This window comes from Lasioglossum baleicum, chromosome 8 (assembly GCF_051020765.1).
Source record: "Lasioglossum baleicum chromosome 8, iyLasBale1, whole genome shotgun sequence".
In the NCBI taxonomy this organism is placed as follows: Eukaryota; Metazoa; Arthropoda; class Insecta; order Hymenoptera; family Halictidae; genus Lasioglossum; species Lasioglossum baleicum.
In genome coordinates this window covers 11,982,579-11,998,124 of record NC_134936.1, presented here as the reverse complement: position 1 = coordinate 11,998,124, position 15,546 = coordinate 11,982,579, and the positions used below count along the sequence as shown (strand labels likewise).

At 40.0% G+C, this 15,546-nt stretch overlaps 1 protein-coding gene across 1 annotated transcript; it reads left to right on the top strand.

The window, feature by feature from the left end:
* The first annotated feature begins 6,438 nt into the window (after positions 1–6,438).
* Positions 6,439–15,471, top strand: LOC143211235 (uncharacterized). The gene is made up of 3 exons (XM_076428719.1): positions 6,439–7,081; positions 9,241–9,422; positions 10,852–15,471. The coding sequence occupies exons 1-3, from the start codon at positions 6,992–6,994 to the stop codon at positions 11,000–11,002; spliced, it is 423 nt and encodes a 140-aa protein (XP_076284834.1). The 5' UTR covers positions 6,439–6,991; the 3' UTR covers positions 11,003–15,471.
* Positions 15,472–15,546: the final 75 nt, after the last annotated feature.

Below are 15,546 nucleotides of genomic sequence, written 5' to 3'. Positions count from 1 at the left end.
GTCATTCACTCTCACCGATGATCCCTTCTGTTGACGTTCAAACTTCATTTCTTTCATTATTCTCCGCTCGCTTATTTGTCTACTAGATTGGCAAATAAATTCGCGACCTTTTGTTTCGTAATTCTTTTATTGCATCATTATAACCTCATTCAGTGACCATTCCTTTTGAACTGTACATCATCAGAAACTTCTCAATTTTGCAATTAGTTTGATATAAAATACTCGTGCTTAAAAAATATATATAAATAACTTTGTTTGAGAAAATGTGGAGGTCGCGAACTTAGTTGCCAACCTTATACTTCCCTATTTCTGCGGTTGCAAGAAAAAACATCGCACGTCACGGTTCCAAAAAATTTGAGTTTGTGCATTAATTGAGCTCTTTATGAAAACAAATTCGAAAGGCTCGAAAAAATGATGCAATTTTACCGATGTCCGGTGTGAAGAATTAGTGATCGAAACTTTAAACAATTCCTTACAACCACAGATTTGTTGTATGAATTAGTCGAACAATTGCAAACATTTTTCGAACCCTGAAAAATTGTTGACGACAATACCGTTTTTCTGAGCACAATTACAGCCTCTACACCAACTTCCCCAGTCTCCGTCGAATTTCGCAGCGCGGTAGGTTCGCAGTAGGCGGTAAACGAAATAGTAAACGATATATTTTCAGTGGTGCCGATCAGTAACTCAAGCACCGGCATTGAAAATAAGTAGCGTAATATTCCGTTGGCAGATTGCCTGCCGCCGACTAAATGTACCATGTAAATCAAACGTTACCGTCTCCTCAACACGCCCGCTTTTCCCTATTTATATTCTAGGGGAGGTCTGGCCTTAGCGCGCTCTTTTCTTGAGCTTACGTAGGTTGACTTCTAATCGCAGAATCCCCATTAGCTGAATCCGAAATAAAAAAAGAGCACGAAAACCTAGCGCAACCCTCTGCTGTTTACCAAAAAGAACGGCAAAACTAAAATTAACCGAGGTAATTTCAATCGATACGGTAGACATAAGAAAACTGATAACCCTGGATCGCGAAAGCCCAAGCGATTTATCGAAGCTATGCACAAATCGAGCCAATAGTCTGCCTCTTATCGCAGAATTCAAAATCAGACTTTGTTCAATTATGCTGATTTCCTCGTTACTTTCGTAGATTCATCATTTTCGGGGCGATTAGATGCCCCTGGCATTGAGGCGCGAGCAAGGCCGCTAATTCGCCGCGTAATGACTTTCGTTCGATTCGTAATCGATTTCGCCTGCCTCGATAATATTACAGAATCGAACCGGGTTTCTCGCTAATTCGGCGCGATTGTTACGTCCTTTGGATTCCACATTGAAAATTTTCCACGGCGCAGCACCGGGCCGTAAACGCCGAAACGCTTCCTCGCGCGGATTCGAATAACGCTATGTCATCTGGCGGCTGGCGAATTCTGCACCCCCGGGTGTCGCCGAAATCTTATAGATCACTCGATCCAACATTGGCGGCGGTTGCTCGATGACTGGATCTGATTTAATGCGAAACTCGGAGGCTACCCTTAAAGGGTTGTTTCTAGGATTGAAAGAGTGCGGGATGCGCCTTCTCATTTCTCGATAATGCAAAGATGGACTTTTTCTAGAAAAAGCCCTCAAAAGTCCTATTTTTACGTTTACGAAGGGTAAGTTGCATTATTCAACAGCATGTAGTTTTTCTTTTTATTTTAAGCATTTCAGAAATCAGTTGAATATAATAATTAGTAGACAGCGGATATTTATGCAAAAGAAAAATGTTTCGCAGTGATTGTGGGAAGCAGGAATCACATACAAATTGATTTCATCCCTTAATGACTTTGTTACATTAAAAGCAACATTAGAACATTCTTGAATTTTTGAAATCTTTTACTGTTTTACATTCCACCCAACCAATTTCTTTATGCATTTATGGCTCACGAAAACTTTCAAAAAATGTTAGAATATAAAATTCAGTAGAATTTAGTAAGATTTTGATTTGTTTTGGATCTACGAAGTCTGCTCCCATTCAAAATAGGATCTTATTTCGTGCCACTTTCTTATAATTTGTCTACGAAAATTAAAATTGCATAAACATCCGCAGTCTAATAATGATAGATGGATCTGTTATCTAGCGCTTTTGACTACTGAAAAACTCCATCTTTGCATTATCGAGAAATGAGAAGGCTCATTCCGCACCCTTGTAATCCAGGAAACGAGAGTCCACCCCCTTAAGCCGTATTTAGCTTTCGAAAACTGCTTGTTTCAGCAGTTTTCTATTCGAATTCAACGAAATTCTGCATAAACGTCTACTGATCACACACCGGCAGTCTACTGAATCAGATTTCAGCAGGGGGTAGGTCCACGTGTTGGCAGAGCGTGATTCATGTATTCCCTATCGGTTACAAACACTGCCGCGCCGCCGCCGGGCCGCGTGGCTGTTGGAAATGTTTATCGGAGGAATTCGTCGTCGGCCACCTTACCCCCGTGTGTCCTCCGAGGCTTTTGAGATATCGCGGTATTGCGGAACCGCCTAATCGAAACTCGATATCCCGGTGAAGCGCAGTTTCTCGCGTAAAAATATGCGAGCACGAAATTTCGCCCGTTTTACGTTTCGCTGGTGATGCAATCCGGTTGACATAGAAAGCTGCCTAAAAAGAAAAACAGACGAGTCAAGCGCGCGCGATCGTTCAGAGAAAGAGAGGGGGGCGAAGGAGGAGGGAGAATGGTTGAATCGGGTATCAAGAATTTATCGCGTGGCGATTTACCCTACCCCCGTATCTTCATACTGAATCCTAAAAACAATTCGTGGAGACGGTTGAAAAAGAGAGAAGCGACACAAATGATGCTGTAACAGGTGTCTTACATGATCGAATAGGTTGACGTGATTAATTCAATTAAATGAAGTAGCTGATGGCGTTTATCTCTCCTGAAAATTAGAGGGTTTGTATCGGTACATTCCGTTTACAATCACAGACCGAAGAACTACAAGTTTCGTCTATTAGTCAGTTAGTGCTGGGTCGGCTAAGCTAATCTAGAGGGTTCAGTTTAGGGGTTTTCTTGGAAGGTACGTGACAGACAACAGGTAAGCCAGACGATACGGAGAGTGGTATACGTGCCGTTTCGCATGTTGACTGGCGGACTGAAGAAATAGCCATAACCAAGAACAAAGAGCAACAATTGCGCCCCGTCATTTCTATGGACAATCTGATACGTCTTGTTGCGAACACGTCATGTAAGTTATTAATACGATTGGTTCTTGTAACGCATACGGGCCTGATGATGCACATGAACAACAAAAATATTAGGTCGTCTCATCGTTAACCCTCGTCCGTCCCTTGTGTCAATTCGACGCAGTTTTCCCGAAACAAATTACATATACTGTTCTGTTATTCGAAGGTAGCTCGGAACTTCGTGACATTTACTTTTTAATGCGAAACACAACCGAAAATTTACGATGTAAATGTTAACTCGTCAATTTGACACCGAGGATGAGGCATAACGCAAATTTCCATGTATCTACATAATTGTTTAAATAGCAAAAAATTAGTAAACGACTAATGATTAAGACTAATGATCCTGGTTGCTGCACCTTGGGATCAGCGAAACCGGTGAGAGAGAGAAGGAAAAATGTTTTTGCCCCGTTTCGCGCGGCGTGGAATCCGGACAAGACGATCGGAGCAAGTCAATGAGAGACGATAGATGGATCATGTTCCCGGGCTGGCATGAGGCGATCGGACGTCACGTTGACCGACGTCTACCATTGGCCGAGATGGTGACGTGCCCCCGACAAGCCCCAGCATCACTGACTCACGTGCGTTTTATCTGTCGTCGAACTAACAAATGCCCGTGGGCGACGATGCTCTCAGGGCAGCGGTAAACAACGCTACCAATCTTCGTGGTTTCGATCGCCGCGACCGGCTGATGTTTACTTGGAATCGATTGTTCCACTTCGAAGCCAGAGCCTCGATCGGGCCAGGACACGAGGGGAATATCAATACGGTCTAGTCGAGGGACTAGAGAACTCAGATGAGCCGTACAGATAACAATGGATCGTCGGTCCTCACTGGTTTCTGGGAAAACCCCGCCCAGGATTGGTCAACGATGATTTTCCTGGTGGCCGACGCGACCGTGAATGGGGCATGGAGAAGATCGGAGATCAGATTTTGGATCCTTGGACCGATTAGGGTATGCTTCGGGTTAATGGCAGTTAATAGACTGCGGATCTCTATGCAAAATAAATATTGTCTGCATCGATTGCAAGAAATGGAAACCAAATTGAATGTTATTTCTTCCCTTAATGACTTTAAATTGCGTTTGTTTAGATGCTGTACCAGTTTTGTTTAAATATATACTTCAGTACAGAAGTTGACTAAAAGAATTTCTCAGAAAAACATATTCATAATTTTAATATTTCTGATAGAAGAAATCAGGAACAAGTCATTTTGACTCATCCGGTAGTTCTAGTGTTAATAGAGGAGAAATTCGTATGTTTCAACAATTTTGAATTTCATCCACTCAGTTTTACTAATAAAGATCCGCAGTCTAGCAATTAATACCCTTGCGAAACGGATGGCAGACTTGAGCACCGCTTTGTTCCTTGACACTGGAACTATGGGACCCGTTAGAACGATGGGGTTCAGATTTGTTTTTAATACTGAAGAACGAATACAGCAGGTTGCGGACAGTAAACGAAGTCTCGAATGGACTTTGCGCGAGCGAAAGCTTATCTTCCGATAAGGCGGGCAATATTTGAATCGACTACGACTAGTGGAACTCATTTGTTTCGATAGAATGAGTCTCAGTTTTTAGATCCCCGTGGGGAATGCTTGCGTGACCAACAATGACTTGTGTTACTCTATCAAAAAACTCTAGCTTACGATGTAAACAGAAGTATTGCACCCTGTTCTGTAATTTATTTAATGAAACAGAGATTGAGAACCAGATTCGACCACAGTTTAAGGGACAAGTTGCTCTAGCTAAAATTTTGTCCATCTGGTAATTGCTAGCCTGATTACATTTATCCGGTGATTGTAACCCGGTTTGGACCTGACTTAGCGAGTTCTGCCCGGAGTCCATTTTCATGCATCTGGGTAGGTCAGTATGAAAACTGCTGGCATAAGATGATTGTGGTCCATTGATGATGCACGTTACTTGCGGAACTACGGCTTGTCATGCACCAAGACTGCCTCTATAGTCTTTGATAGAGCGAGACAAGCGTTACGGGACGCATAACCATTCACCTAGCTGATAGCCATTTTAACGGACGCGGAATCGTGTCGGTTGCTCACTGTAATTGCGTTGGCACTCGCTAGCGCTGCAACTATGGAGAAACTACTCTATACACTTTCCATGGAATAATTAGTTCCCTATAACGATATCGATAAGACGAATAACATAAATCTTCTAGTATAACTCTTCGAACTGCTTATGCAGCGTAATGCTGACAACGCCACCACCCATTTGTAATAACTAGACTGCGGATTTTATGCGTTTATGACAAAAATGTTTAGGTGAAACACAAAACAGTAAAAATATCTGACGATTTGAAAAATACGATTATATTGCCTCTGGCGTAATAAAATTATTAAGGCAAGAAATAAATGTTTGTGCAGCTCCTATTTCTTGTAATTGACTTGGATAACTTTTATTTTGCATAAAGATCCGCAGTGTAGTAATAAAGTGACTAATGCGACTGTTTCTTAATATTTCCCGGCTTCAACAAACCACTCACATAGTGCGTGAGAGTACGCAAACATAACACGGTATTTTTTACGAGTGGCGCCAATACAAACAACGATAAATAAAATGTAACTTGATACGATAATTGAACTTGAACCCCTGTATAAACATTTTGCTCGATTTCGCTTTAGAATATTTACGCTGACAGAGAACATTGATTACAATCGAGTGCTTCCAGCAACTCTTATAATGTTTACTAACTAACAATCTTATGCAACCACTGACAAAGAAACAGTGAGCGGTGATGCACGATTCGAATTCGACGGAGCGACGCCAGTTTAATTCTTGCAAAGCTATGCCAGAATTTTCGAAAATAGTTAAAAATGAAACAAACTTTCCAACAGCCAGAGAAGTTTCGCACATCGATAAAAAGATTAACAAAATCATTTCCAACGAACGGAGTCAAGAAACCAGAAAAAGTTGGTCCGACAACCGCAAGAACTTTGTCAAACGATTCGGCAGTCGTTGGACGACGACCGTCGCAAGTTCCTCGAAACGGCAAAAAACTAAAAACGTGTAAAACGGCGGTCGAACAGTAAAGAAGGACCGCCGCCTAGAAACTAATCTGTGCAACAATAACAAAAAAAGCGAAAGGAAGAAGCTTCTCCTCCGGAAAGGGTTAATGCTTAATATTCCCTCCCCTCTCGCACCTCCTCTCCCACCTCTTCTCGTTCTTAAACACTCTCCCGCCACTAGAAGCACAGCCTATATAAACTGCGAGCCGCTCGGTCCTCCTCTCATTCTCTATACGAGTCGTCGTCTATGTATAAAGTCGGAAGAAGCCCGCCTAAACTCCGAATCCGTGTTACACGAGCCCGCCAAGTCGATTGGAGCACGCGTGGAGAATCGATCACTCGTTAATCGTCAACAATTCGTCAAATAAATCGTTAACAAAATAAAAGAGACCGGCCAGCGATAGTTCTCTCGCGAGTCCGCCGGAAGAACAAGAGGAATAAAGAGAAAGAAGGGACGGTTCTGTGATCGAGACGATCGAGATCGCTCACTTCGATCCACCTGGAAACGAGCGTCGATCCCGTGAAATCGGAAGAGAGATCGAAATCGGAAGAGAGATCGAAGACTCGGAGAGATCATCTCGCGGAGGTTCGCGTCGCGTCTTTCGCTTGAAAATAACAAGAAAAGAAGAAGAAGAAGAGAGAAGGGAGCAAGAAACTCTCGAGGAAACGACGACGGTCCTTACACCTTTCTGTCGTCCTAGCGACACAGACTGTTGCCAGAGAATCCCGGTTCCCGAGGAGATCCCAGCGGCAGAATGAGATCGGTATTGTTCAAGTTGGTGGTGACGGTAGTGGCGGTCCTGTGCCTGACGACCTTCGCGCTCGGCGCTGTGGTACGATCGGAGGTAAGCGATGTTTATGGTAATCGATCGGTTTGGGGGTGGTATGTTGCGGATTTAATCGTTTACTCGATCACTGAAACAAGAGACCGCTGGTTATTATCATTCACGTTTTTGCCACAGAGAACGATAAGGTAGACATGCTGACTAAAACTTCCATTCTTTTAAGGAGCTTTCACTAGATTTTGCTCACTCACGATTCACTTCAGCATCTCTCGCGTTTGTTGATTGTTTCTTACTCCAAAAGTACCCTGAACGCAAAGCTACATTCAAGAGTGACAATCAGAAAAGTCATCCGTCTATCACTTATACTTGAGACAATAAATAATAGTTTCAGTCACGTGCGATTCCAATGTAAAAGATGAACGAATAGTTTTATTTCTGTGAGTCCCTGTAGTTCTTTCTTGCCGTCTTTCTTTCTCTTCTGCTTGGCTGAGATCGTAATTGATGGGGCTTGCCAGGGATATCGGTCTGCGGGAGCTTCCTTATTCTACTGAATTATTGTCCCGTTCTACTGATTTTTATATGGGTTTATGGGATCGCGAGGGCATTCTGTTTTCTAGGGATTTGAGAGACCAGCAAGTTTATAACTACAGAATAAGGAAGCTGAAATTATTAGTCGTGCTGCACGTAAAATCTTTATGGAATTTTGTAGAACACAAAAGTACAGATTTGATATAGCAAGTGATGACTGCAGAAATAAATCAAGTAACAGGAATATTACAATTTATCACGCACTCACATTTTTCCAACTGTACATGAAATGTATAATCTATATCTTTCGAGGATTCTAATCGATACTTTGTACATGTACGAACATGTTCGTACGTGATGAAATTGTCAACAGAAATTGTTGATAATAAGCGAAAGATTGCATAGAAACAGTCGCTTGTTTTATTCGTCATTTCGAATAAAATAAGCGTTTCGTCATTTCGCTTGTATTATTCATTTTCTAGCAAGTATTATTCATGTACTTGTTAATTCTAAGCTAGCAGCCATATTACGTTTAAAAGATACAAAACTAGGACAATTTGGCAGAATTATGAACGATTTTATCACTCGGCTTGCCGCAACATTCTTATTCTACTGAAACAATTTTTCCAGCTTTGTTGCGACCGATTCAATTGAAACATTATCCAAATTTTTTATTTATTCCATTATTCAAAGACGTTTATACTTTCCCACATTTTCCACATTCCTGTAAAATTACTATACTCCTATCTGGAATGATGCAATCGAAGCATCAAGCTACATGTTCTACAATTTTCATTTTTGAAACATCGATTCAGCAAGCCGGACCTTACTTAATAAACATCATTTTTTAGAAAGGACCTGTTGTGTTCCTATGTACGATAAAATCTGTTGTTTCATATCTCGCCGATTCAGAAGAATTGGTGTATTGTTTACAAAAGAGCTGAGAGATGTTTAAGCAGGCTGAAATTTTCCAAACGCAAATAGCACTGACCCATACTGCGTCGAAAAGATTGAGCGTTTAACGCGTGAAAAATTATCGCTCAAATTTCGCCATAAGAGCTTATTGGTTATCTGTTACGCACGTTCGTGCTCCACTATTCCAAACAAACACAGAAATCGTATCTTCCACTCGGGCCTGAAAGAAAAACATTCCACGAATTACGAAACAATCGAATTCTGAATATCGAATGGACTTCCGTCGATTCGAGTGAAAGTCCGCTAGGCAACGCCTAAAGATAATTTCAGTTAGCAGCCCCCCACCCCCCGTTGATGATTGAATGACAAAAAAAAAGCGCTTACTCGTTAAAGTCACGATTGTGCTTATACGACGAAATATTATCCCTACCGACGAAGTCATTTCACTTTCATCGAGACACGCGATTCCGATTAGATTCTTGTAACGCAAGCGTCTACGATGAAAGACGTATTTGTATTTCCCATACTAACTTCAGCTGCATAATAACAGACAGCATATATCAAATCATAATAAACGAATTTTGGAAGGCTCTTAACAAAATTTAATTTATTTTTTATCAACATGGTGATGTGTAATTGCCATCTTAATTATGCTACCTGAGGAGCAACACTGATGACTCTACTAAGTCGTGGTCACGAATTATACACGTGGGAAATAAAATAAAAGTTGCCAGTACAAATGAAAGAAAACTCAGTTTCGACGTGGTTGTTTGCAGGAGTTCGGGGAACAGCTACGGCGCATTGTTCACGACATGAATCCTGACAGGCTAAGGACTCAGAGAGCCACTATGGGCCAAATCGACGACAGACCGCAGAGGAATTGCTATGACACGCCGTGCGGATGGCACACTTACCATCCTGGTACTCGTCAACTTTCGTCGAAATTCATGCCAAACACGTAAGTAACATTTCGAACATAATAACGAAATTATTACAAGACGCGAAGCAATTTTTCCTGCCGTGAAAAACGAGTAAAACAATTGCAAAAACTGGGCCATCTAAAATTGAGTCGGCCATTTTTATAAAAGCTATCAAAACAAGTGCACGATGATCACGAGGATAGAAGCTTTTGATTAACAAAAAGCAAACTCGTCGGCAAATCGCGTCCGATCACAATGATTTCAATTAATTATACTGGTATAAGTATAAGCAACGAGCACAGAAAATTTGTTGAATATAACAAAATCCATATCGATTACGAACGAACTTTATTAAGACGTTTCCTCGATGATTCCCCGAAAAGTGTAAAGTATTTACGATTCCCGCTTCATGTGCATTACTTATCATGAATAGACAAAAACAGGCCGATAAAGCTCGATCTTTATGAATGAACTGGCCTGTACGCAATAACCCCACCAAGTAAAAAAGAGGCAGCGAGTGTTTTATCGTTTGGCGGCGAGTTTACGATGGATCTTTAATCTCCTTCGCTAATTTCCATTCAAATCCGTTCATTAATTTTTTGCCGCTTCAACGCACCACCGCGGTTCACCGTACTAAACGGTGAGACGGTCACCGGTGACTGCTGTAACACTCAACATATATAATTAGACTGCAGATGTTTATGCATGTATAGCAAAATTGAGTATATGAAATTCAAAATTGTTGAGAAATTTTAAAAATTAAAGATGTCATATATTTTCTTCTCTATTAAAATCATTACGGGAAGAACTAACATTCTATCGATCTTACATTGAAAGTAAGAAAAAATTACTAAATAGGATGTCCATGGTTTCAAGGCGCATGCATCTGATAGTGATAAAAGATAAATTATTACTTTTGTACGTCCTATTTATAGTCAGTTTTTCTTACTTCCAATAGTAGCGAAAATAATTCAGATGCTCGAGTTAAAATGAACACCCTGTATAATTATAACTAGAAAATTAACAGTCTATTCGATTTTCTAAGCTTTCCCAAGTAGCCACAAGTAGCCACGTACGTCCCTAAAACGTACACAGAATGGACGTAGGACGTTTGGACGTGAACCGTACGTTTTAGGGACGTACGTGGCTACTTGGGTTGTTTCTTGTTCTAACGATTTCCGAATTTGTATTCAACTGTCCATAGGAATTAATGGTTAAATCATTCAGTGCTATAGCTTAACTTTTGAGGTTAACAATCAATATTTTCATGTTTCTACTAATTTCTTCCCTACCAAGTACACATACCAAAGCAAGTTGAAAAGAAATACAAATTACCTGCGTCCAATTCCAACGTCTTCCGACCGGAAGTGCCGAAAGAACTGCGCGCCACTGTTGCGCAGAGGAATCATTGAAAGTCGAACGCCAGCCGAGGTCCCTTAAAAAAGAATTGTTTCTGTTATTTTACAGATGCCGATGCGCCGACGAGACTTACAAATGTGTACGTACCGGCGAGAACGTGTCGATGAGCGCGTACGTTTACCACTGTCGTCAGAACACGACGGCGGATGACATCGAGGGCGAGCCGTACGACATGGACTCGGCGGATTACGTTAGTTAAAACCCGCGCGCTTTCGAACGCTTGAAAACGAGCATGCGCATTTACCTGATTCACGCGACATCTTCACCAGCCCCCAGTCGTTCTGTCGCCGTCGACCACACACCGTGCCCACTGATTCTCATTTTCCTCCCAAGATCCTCCGCGAACCGCTTTCCGCTTCCGTTTCTCCCGAGCCCGTTCCCGAGAAAGATGGCGGCCCCCTCCAACAAGCTTCATCAGCAGACTCCTATCACAGCGGCGATTTGGGGAAAACAATGCACGGACTCGCGTGTACATACGTCGTCCTTCGTGCGAAAAGAAACAAGTACACCCGGCCCCGTGTTTCTCTTTCTACTTTACATGTACACAGTATTTGAATGGGACGATCTTCGAAGCTTCGTACGTTCGAATTTCCCCCGTGCGCCACCGTCGCTTCAAATTCGACCGCGAATTCGTGTCTCAAATAATTTATCGAATCCTCTGTTCCCAACAGAGAGAACAGCAGTTCAATTAACCCTCGTACGATCTTTGACAATGCACAACGTGATTATAGATACGATTCAAAATAGTAAAGAAATCGAATTTAGGCGTATGGACATTTTCAACTGTCGTTGAAATGTAGCTTCTGTTCCGTGTAATCAATGCAGATTATTTTTATTTTACACAATAGATTCGTAGTCTTCGCACTCTTATACCGTGAACGGATACATTAAATTACAATAGAGTAGTAGAAAAATGACTAAATTTACAGCAGGAGCGTACGAGGGTTGAGATATTGATCGATTTGGTAATTGTTCGGGGAAAAATCGAAAGAGGCTGACGGGTTTTAGGCACCGGCGCCTCGAGCTACGAGTGCGAGACTTCCAAGATGGATTATTATCACAGAAGATGATAGTTTCTGATATATGTTGGTATAATTCCGTCCCTAGTGTTACTATTGATAGTTTTAACGCAATTTTAGCGAGGAAAATTTGAACAATTGGTGGTTTTACCTTGATTACGTGTGGAGTTGTAATTTTGCGCAACTCGGCGAAACCAGCTATACCCGCGGAAGCGATCGAAACTGTTTTGCCTTTGCCCTGATTGGCTGACGAATTCGCTGCTGTCTCGCGATTGGTGCGCCGCGAGATGGCGGAGAGAAAAATACGACGATGGAAACCTATATTCTATGTATGTACTATCCGTAGTTGTAAAGATAGCAACCGGAAGGAATGCGGGTCTGATTGATTATTAGATTAATTTTGCTATTGATCGAAACGATGTCGGCGAATCAAATTTATAAACTGGTCGCCTTCTTTACAGCCACGAACAGCATTCAAATTATGCACGACAAAAAATCCATTCTATGTAACGGTTACGTTTAAAACGTAATCACATAGCGACTGACATACCAATTTTTTTTTTTAGTTATTTATAATAATACCGAGATTCGTCTCTTGAAATCTTTTCGCACCTAAATTAGTTTATTGAAAGCAATCGTTGACCTCTTTCAATGGTCAATTCTAACCATTTTATTCAATGCTTAACTTAATTGTTAACAGATTTGAAAATACTTAGCGGCGGGTCTGAAAGAATTCAAATTTCTATCGAGATAAGAATTTAACACTGCATATACATAATATATAAGTGTATCGCTACCATTATGGCTTCTAAATGTAATTACTAGACGATGAAGATGCAAAGACTTTTATTACTTGGTTGGTCACTTAATTAATATATGTACGTGCAATAAAACGTTACTTAACTCTGCTTATTGCAAATCAATTGTATGGAAATACGAATCGTCATGAACATTCGCAGTCTAGTAATTATAATTTGAATTATCACCTGATCTTTCCTCTTCTAAGGCACAACATCGCATAAATTTAATAAATTCATGGTCACTACAGGAACGTAGTCTCTCTCTTTCTCGTTTCAATTTTACTTATGAACGAGAGCGGCTTGCGTTTCAGTAATTGCCATGAATGAATCATTCGCGTAAAGTAAAGCATGCCTCGTTCATCGAAAACCGGTTTCTATGATCGGTCGCTAACGAACTCCGACGCAACTATATCGAATTATTTTTAAATTCGCACACGACGCAATTTAAAAATAACGATTCCTTCTGTCGACGTTCATCGGTGAATGGCAATTAAATTAAATCTTAAGTTAATTTATATACCTTAGAGCTACTCAAGGTGGTGTAAAGCTAGCAAGATTAGTTACAGTATTTCGATAAGCACAATTCTTTGATTTTGTACTTAACCGGGGAAAATTCTGTCGAACCATTTTGTACAACACAATGGACTAGTAACGTATAACTATAATTAATATTTTCTCGTTACGCAAAGTCATACACGAATTTCTATTGAAAGACCAATGAGGTCCGTGCTCGAATTGAAACGAACCTGTTTCGCGTTTCATAGATACGTTACACCGTCTTGCAATTGCTTTTCAATAATTTCGACACTATTTCGTAAGGGTAGAACATCGATAAAATAGAGAAGTAATTAATATCGAAAAGATTGTCTACACGTTTCAAATTAGAAAAGTTAGATTCGACAACAAAATATAGTTAACTATACAACGAAGAACTCTTATTCTGCAATTATGCAATGGATAGTTTGGATTATACAATAATAATTTATATATGACGTGTAATTAATAGATTGCGGATATTTATGCGTACATTATTTCTATTTATTTTATTAAAATTATATTGTATCAGATTAACACAGTTGACTAAAAATGTCTTATCAAAGTAAAACGACGATCATTCACGTAAAATCTGCAGTCTAATAATTGAAATAAAATATTATAAAACGTGTAGAATAAAGTACAGGCAATGTATTCGTATGCAGTATTTCACTATATAGAGTGGTTACGGTTTAGTTGAACGGAGAAAGTGCTCCATCTGCGAATAATTTACGAAATCCGGATTAAAAATGAGTTCTTCATGAAGAAAGCAACCGGGGCACTGTCGTGGCGGCTTTGGGGTACAAAAGTTGATGCTCTTCTTGGTCTTCTCATTCAAACTGAGCAAAGTGCCTCAACCTGGTTCCTTGATTGAGCAGCGGTTTCCTCTTGGACCTAAAATTTAATTGAATTAGTATGTGCTCTCCATTGCCAATAAAAAATTGTTACTCACTTTGATACTTACTACACTTTTATAGGGTGTAGTACAGACGAAATTGAATTACGTCGCTCTACAGGATATGCTTTCTTCACGAAGAGTTTCACTTACATATACATTTACACTATTTACATTAATATTATTTACAATGTTATGCTACAACACTTAATATTTAATACACAGGAAGGGTAAATTATCTATACTTGTACAATGATTATCAATGTTATAATTTTTAATAAAACTAAGTAATGTTGTAGGAAAGATTGTGTTGTACTTTCGACTCGTAACTCACGCCCCACGATCCCTAATTACTTCATATTTTGTACTGATGCGCTTCCAGCCTGAAAATGCAGAGACAATATAGAAAAGAATGATACAACAGTGATAATATTAATTGTTTATTAATATTAATAATGATTTGTGCAAAATATATCAACATTAAATTATTATCTCGAGTAATAAAATTGCCTGTACATTCACTTTTGATACACGGACATACACTTTTTAAAATTAGCAATTTCTTGATAAAATACACTATCATCAATAGTCACAAGTAGTCGAGCATCGGAAGACCGCGTCTCTCTTTTCTTTGTTCTCCTTTTGATAAGATACACAGGTTTTAAATGTACAACTGCAGTGTATATTGCATAACTGAGCGGCACAGTGATCGAGTGAACGAGTAGGTGTGTTTGTGTCTGTGTTTTGTGCACGTATAGATGATACACGGCATACACGTGTACGTGTAACAGCATCTTCTCAAAATTATTCGCAAAAACAGAGACGTCAAGGCTCCAACGAAATCTATATAATTAGGATAAGAATGTATACAGCAGCTCGATGCTTACATTATTATCCGTCAGTGTGTTTGAAACCTTATAGTTTGCCTGAATGTCTGAAGCGTTGTGGTTGAATCGGTGCAAAAAGCTGATTCGTGTTTCCGGATTTGTGGCAACGACTGCGCGCAGTCTGAATGTTACAAAGGAGTGTTACTTTCTTCCATTACCACGCACGAACTTCCTGTTCAGTTTAACAACATTCTCTTTCACGCACAGGATCAAAACGAACAAAAAATCTAACATTGACAAAAGATATATCCACAATATAAAAAAACTGTATTTTTTGTCAGATTGGTATGTATCTATATATACATATACGGCATATGTATATATATGTATATATATATATCATTTATAGCGATATACAAATAAAAGTGAATCAGTAAAAAATATATACCTAAGATAATAAGAGTAACATAAAAATTAGAACTCGCGCCATGTACCCTCGTGCGTGGTGAATCAATGCCTTGTACCAATTAAACATCGCACGTTTGATGTTGTCAACACCTTTGCACTGTACAGGAACACCGCTACACACACAATATTTAACATTTTACAATTTTTCTTTTTCATCGTTTTACCAAGTAGCCTAAAGATCAGGTAAAAAATAAGGCCTA